Source organism: Cibotium barometz, chromosome 1 (assembly GCF_041138505.1).
Source record: "Cibotium barometz isolate CiBa-2024 chromosome 1, ASM4113850v1, whole genome shotgun sequence".
Taxonomy (NCBI): Eukaryota; Viridiplantae; Streptophyta; class Polypodiopsida; order Cyatheales; family Cibotiaceae; genus Cibotium; species Cibotium barometz.
The window spans coordinates 65282009-65287482 of record NC_141046.1 but is presented as its reverse complement, the minus strand read 5'-3'; the positions used below and the strand labels follow the sequence as shown (position 1 = coordinate 65287482).

Genomic DNA, 5474 nt, shown 5'->3' with positions numbered 1-5474 from the left:
ATTCACTAGGTTTAAGAGATTGACCTTCTTCTGGACCCATCCTCTTTCAAGCTTAATGTAGACCCCAAAAATTCAACCCATTTCTTTGCCACCTGGTCAATCTCTCCCACAGGTCTTGCCCGTTCTCATCTTTGATTTCCCCTACCAATGCACTAGTGCCTTTATCTTCAGTTAATTTAAAGAAGTACCTATCAGGCTTCTTCCTAGAGGCAAAAGTTCTCCTTCTGAGGGCCCCAAGGCTAAAATTTGAAAGCTTTTCATCTTCCTCTTTTAAACTGAATTGGCATTTAGTATATAAGTCAATCTCATCCTCAGTAAGCTTGGCCATTTGTCTTTTCTTTTTGTAGAGCTTCTAGCTGCTCACTCCAGCTTTTCCTCCTCCGCTTTCTCTCGAAGGATCTCGGTTTCCCCACCCTTCTGAAGGCTACTTTCCATAGAAGGGCGAGTAGATTGGTAAGATGATGTATGAAGAAAACCAGAAAGCAAAAGAAAAAAGAAAAAAGAGAAAAGAATACACGCCTAAAGTTGGTTTGGGTGAACAAAAACACAACGATCTATAAACAAAGGTAAAAGTGGGCACACTCACAGCGAACAATCTATAAAGTGGCCATCCCAAAGGTAAAAGTGGCCATCCCAAAGGTAAAAGTGGGCACACTCACAGCAAACAATCTATAAAGTGGCCATCCCAAAGGTAAAAGTGGCAATCCCAAAGGTAAAAGTGGGCACACTCACACCGACCAAAAGGCCTCCAAAAGTTGAGAGGCATGTGTAATGGTTAGGGTATCTTAGTCAAAACTAATAAAATAAAGTAGAATTTTGGAAATAGTAAACATAAATAGGACCGCGTGAGAAACATGAAGTAGAAGGGATCCTTTATTATCTATTTTCTCTTCACGTCCTCTTTCCTGCACATGCACCTGCACCTGCACCATCACCATGCTCTTCTCACTTCTTCTTCCTGTCATCCTCTTCATCTATAGAAACCCCTCTCCCTCCCTCACCCACTGTAAGAAGAAACCAACCTCCAATCGTTCATCATCTTATGGATAAACATCATGGTTAAGCATTTTGATGATGATAATCTACCTTCTTTAAGAGAGTTTTGGTACATAATTATTATAATCCATCTGTATTACCAACACATACAACTAGCTGTGCAAGTCTCCTTTTAATACCAATGGGGATGTGCATGTCCATTGATGAGAAATCCCTCAGAATTGAGTTTGGGTTGGAGGTTTTGGAGAAGAGGAGGCACAGAAGGAGGTTGGCTATGGAGGTGTTGAGTGCAGAGGCCAAGGCCGCCGAGCTTCTCTCTGGGATCCCTGGAAGATTATGCTCCAATGGGGCCACCAACGCTTGTTGTTTATATACTAAACAAGGCAGCAAGGGGATTAACCAAGACTCCATGCTTGTGTGGGAGGTAATTAAGAGAAAATAAGCCTTTAAACCTTGATCAAATATAGTCACATATAATAATTAGGAAGAATCTGTGCATTTTATGGCTTTTAAACCAGATAATTATTTATACTAATTGCCTGCAGGGTTTCGCATCTGTGGAAAATAGCGTTTTCTGTGGTGTGTTTGATGGGCATGGCCCATATGGGCACCATGTAGCCAGGAAGGTTAGAGATTCATTACCATCTTTGCTAGCCTTGCCAGTGGAGTCTTTGCTAGCTTGCAATGAGATTAAGCTGGCGGCTAATGACAAGATTAATCAGCCTAATTGCACTAAGATGGACGAGAAATCAAGCCAGGATGAAGTGAAGAAACCAATGGAAATTGGTGATTATGATGATGCTCTAGAAGCGATTAAGGAGAGGTTTACTGCATCATACCACAAAATGGATGAGGGCCTCAAATGCCACCCTAAGCTCAGCTGTATGTGCAGTGGCACAACTGCTGTCACCATGATAATGCAGGTAATTCTTTATCATTAGTAATGTGCTTGATAATTTAATTGAGAGTTAGATCCATGTTACAGTTCTTAGATCTATGTTACAGTTCTTAAGCTCCGAGGTAGAGATTATCATTACGGTGGTTTCTTCATACAACTAAATCCATTAAGCCTAACCATGCAGAGATTAATGCAGTAGCGAGGCAAGATTAGCCTAATCCTGAGGGTGATTATGATCATAACAGGGCAAAGAGCTGGTCGTTGGGAACGTGGGGGATTCCAGAGCAATACTTGCAAGAAGAGATGAGGATGGCTCTTTGGTAGCTGATCAGCTCACCGTTGACCTTAAACCTGATTTACCAGGTAAACCGAATCATTAAAGCACACTTAATGAAAGTCATTAAATATCGTGTCCAGATTCTCATTTTATCAATTCACGTTAGAAAAAAGTAAGCAATTAGCTTAAGGCTACTACATTAACCTTGGTGGGGTTAGGGTGACAAACCTTTTAAAAAAACAAAAACAGCTCTTTATGTACCATGAAATGACTAGTTACAAACATGTAGGACTTGAGTTTTAAACCTAATATTTACATATTTTTTTTAGGTTACCCTAAGATCTAGTGGGGGTCTAATCTTTCACCTTAGATTAAGTAAGCAAGCCAAAGCTTGATAAATTATTGGAAAAAATGTATCATGGTGACCCTTTCACCTTAGATTAAGTAAGCAAGCCAAAGCTTGATAAATTATTGGAAAAAATGTATCATGGTGACCTTTTAAATGGATTCCTAATCAAAGGAATCTACGATCTTCTTCTTTTTTGGGACCAATAGATATATATATGTATGATTATCAAACCAAATATCCATATCAAATCATTTTAAGTGATTTGATAATCTATCAAATATCTAATCATTTTAATTGATTTGTGTCAAACTTTTTATTTTTATTAGCTTTTTTTTTTTTCATTCTCTTTCCACCTAATCCTAAAAATTAATTTCGAGTAGCTTAAATGTCTCTCCCTTCACAAGCTATATTTGTGGTGGAAATAAAATTCAAAGCTTTAAGGATTGCTCATGTTTGAGTTTTGCAATTTTCAAAACCAAATGGTCTAAATTACCTTTGAGCTTTTAACTTAAAGGTTTCTTGCTTGTATGAGGACAAAATTCATTTCAAATGCAAGTGGGATGTGTTAAAGTATAACCATATTTGGGTGAGCTTTGGCCCTATAGATGGATGTGGAAAACTTAAGACTTGAGTATGAATTTCTTATGTTACAAATTTCTGTGTGTGTGTGTGTGTGTGTGTGTGTGTGTGTGTGTGTGTCTCCGTGGTGTAGATACATACAGACATCCAACAAAGGCTAACTCGATAGAGAAATTCTTCTCTTGTTTAAATATTTTGTTGATCCCCTCCCCCTCCATGGTTTTGCAGGAGAATTAGAGAGAATAAGAGGGTGTAAGGGCCGTGTGTTTGCATTCGAGGATGAGCCCCATGTGGCACGAATTTGGTTACCCAATGCAAATGCACTAGGGTTGGCTATGTCCAGATCATTAGGAGACTTCTATCTTAAAGAGTATGGGCTTATTGCAACTCCTCAAATCTCCCACAGAAGACTCACTCACAAAGACGAATTCATTGTGTTAGCCACCGATGGGGTATTTATCATGATCAAATTATACTTTCATATTAATGATTCAAACATGTTTTGTTTTGTTTTTTAGCCATAGAGTTTTTTATTTATAGGTTATTATCTAGATTTTGATTTTCTATCTCTCCATCTAGAGATTGTGTAGTGCTTTAATATAAGTTATGCGCCTTACTAGCACTATGTAAGCATATCTTTATGCGTTGATTTCTCTCATTACTTTGGCAAATGTGTGGTAATATAAAAAGCTAAGCAACATGTGTATATATTACTATTTTTTCCATAAATTTCTTATAATAAAAACATGATCCCTCTTTGTGCATGGATATCATAAGTATTTGTGTAGATACTATTTGTTGTGGATGTTTGAAGACTACTTTGAACAATATAAATAATGTACACTTTGAGGAGTTTTGGAGTGATGGCAATACCAAGGGGTGTGGAGCTACTATAAAAAGCTATGATATCACCTCACTGCTGCAACAAGATACAAGATGGTTCTTTATTGGGTCTATTTACATTTATAAGAAGGGTATTTTTTATTAGCTTATATTGTAGCAGGAGTGTTAGTTGGGGTCTTTTTATTAGATTCTAATGTATTTGAATTGTTGTAGGAGTGTTTATTGGGTCTAACTACAATGTTCCATTTACAATCTTGATGTGTCCTTTTTTTAATAGCTTGTAATGTATTTGACTTGTAGTAGGAGTATTAAATATGCATCTTACAAATGCATTCTTGCAAGTGTTAAAATGATTATGTAAGAAAAGATGTAAACTAAACATATCATTTATATCCTTTGGGGGTTTTCTTGGAACTGAGACCCCTAAGTAAAATTTTGTAGTTTTAGAATTATAAGACATCGAAGAATCCAAGAAAGGTTTTGGTATCAAAACAATCTTGAATAAAAATACTACTTTAATTATGTAGAAGGCGTGAGGATTATTATTTGCCAATTTATCTATGTAATAGAAATTCCTCATATGAAAGTGAACCTAAAAGTTTTCTCGATAGTTCTTGTAAGTTCAACTCATGGAGATCCTTTAAAATTTGTGTTCCTTGTTGACAGGTCATATTTACACTTTTTCTTCAAGTCCTTATAGTATATGAATACTAAACACAATTCAATATCATCCTTTATCTATTTTTCAAATGTTTGTTTTCTAGCCTTAGGATGTTATGTAAATATAAAACTCATGTTATTTATTGCTATAAGCTAATGTTACATCATTTTTGATAGGTTTGGGATGTTTTGACAAATGAAGAGGTGGTGAAAATTGTTTCAACGGCCTCTCGTAAAGAAGAGGCTGCCAAGTGCCTTGTGAAAATAGCAGTGAAGAGATGGAGATGTAAGCATACAATAGCAAGAACTGATGATTGTGCTGTTATTTGTTATTTCCTAAACCATAAGCTCAACCCTTCTATACCCACAAAAGGTTCAAAAAAAGTTAAAGCTAGACCGGTAAGCTTTGAATCTATAGATCACGATAATATCTATCTCCAAAGAGAAGACAGCAACTCGGGATTGGTTTCTTATAAAGCCATTCTCATAGGGCAAGAATCACACTTGCCACCAAATGGGGAATTGGAAAAGGGTGTGTAAGTCAAAGTAACAAGCCAAGCAAAAATGCATGACCATTTTTGGACCCTTTCATGTAACCTTATTTATAAAAATAATTGTGTTTATTTCTTAATCTCATCATGGATTGTGTCAATTCAATTGTACATACATTTCTTTCATTAAAAATTTATTCTACCTCAAATTATTATTATCTAGTCTTATTGGGCAACAAGGCCCCTTCAAATATTAAATTACACAAAAATAAAACAATAGAGACAAGAACACAAGATTGGGCCTGATTTGCCCCCACAAAAGGGTGAGCCCATGCTTCCTCTCTTGGTGTATTTTAATCGATTATACTCAAAGTACATGTG

At 36.4% G+C, this 5474-nt stretch overlaps 1 protein-coding gene across 3 annotated transcripts; it reads left to right on the top strand.

Annotated features, from left to right (window-relative positions):
* Positions 1–868: 868 nt before the first annotated feature.
* On the top strand, positions 869–5216 carry LOC147642327 (putative protein phosphatase 2C 33). 3 transcript variants are annotated; one of them, XM_086805211.1, is made up of 5 exons: positions 869–1420; positions 1542–1919; positions 2140–2257; positions 3328–3551; positions 4780–5216. In XM_086805211.1, the coding sequence occupies exons 1-5, from the start codon at positions 1178–1180 to the stop codon at positions 5140–5142; spliced, it is 1326 nt and encodes a 441-aa protein (XP_086661337.1). In that variant the 5' UTR covers positions 869–1177; the 3' UTR covers positions 5143–5216. The 3 variants fall into 3 exon arrangements, with proteins under 3 accessions (XP_086661337.1, XP_086661345.1, XP_086661354.1); XM_086805219.1 differs by having other exon boundaries at positions 871–1420; positions 3328–3469; positions 4780–4936; XM_086805228.1 differs by lacking the exon at positions 3328–3551 and having other exon boundaries at positions 871–1420; positions 4780–4936.
* The last annotated feature ends 258 nt before the right edge of the window (positions 5217–5474 follow it).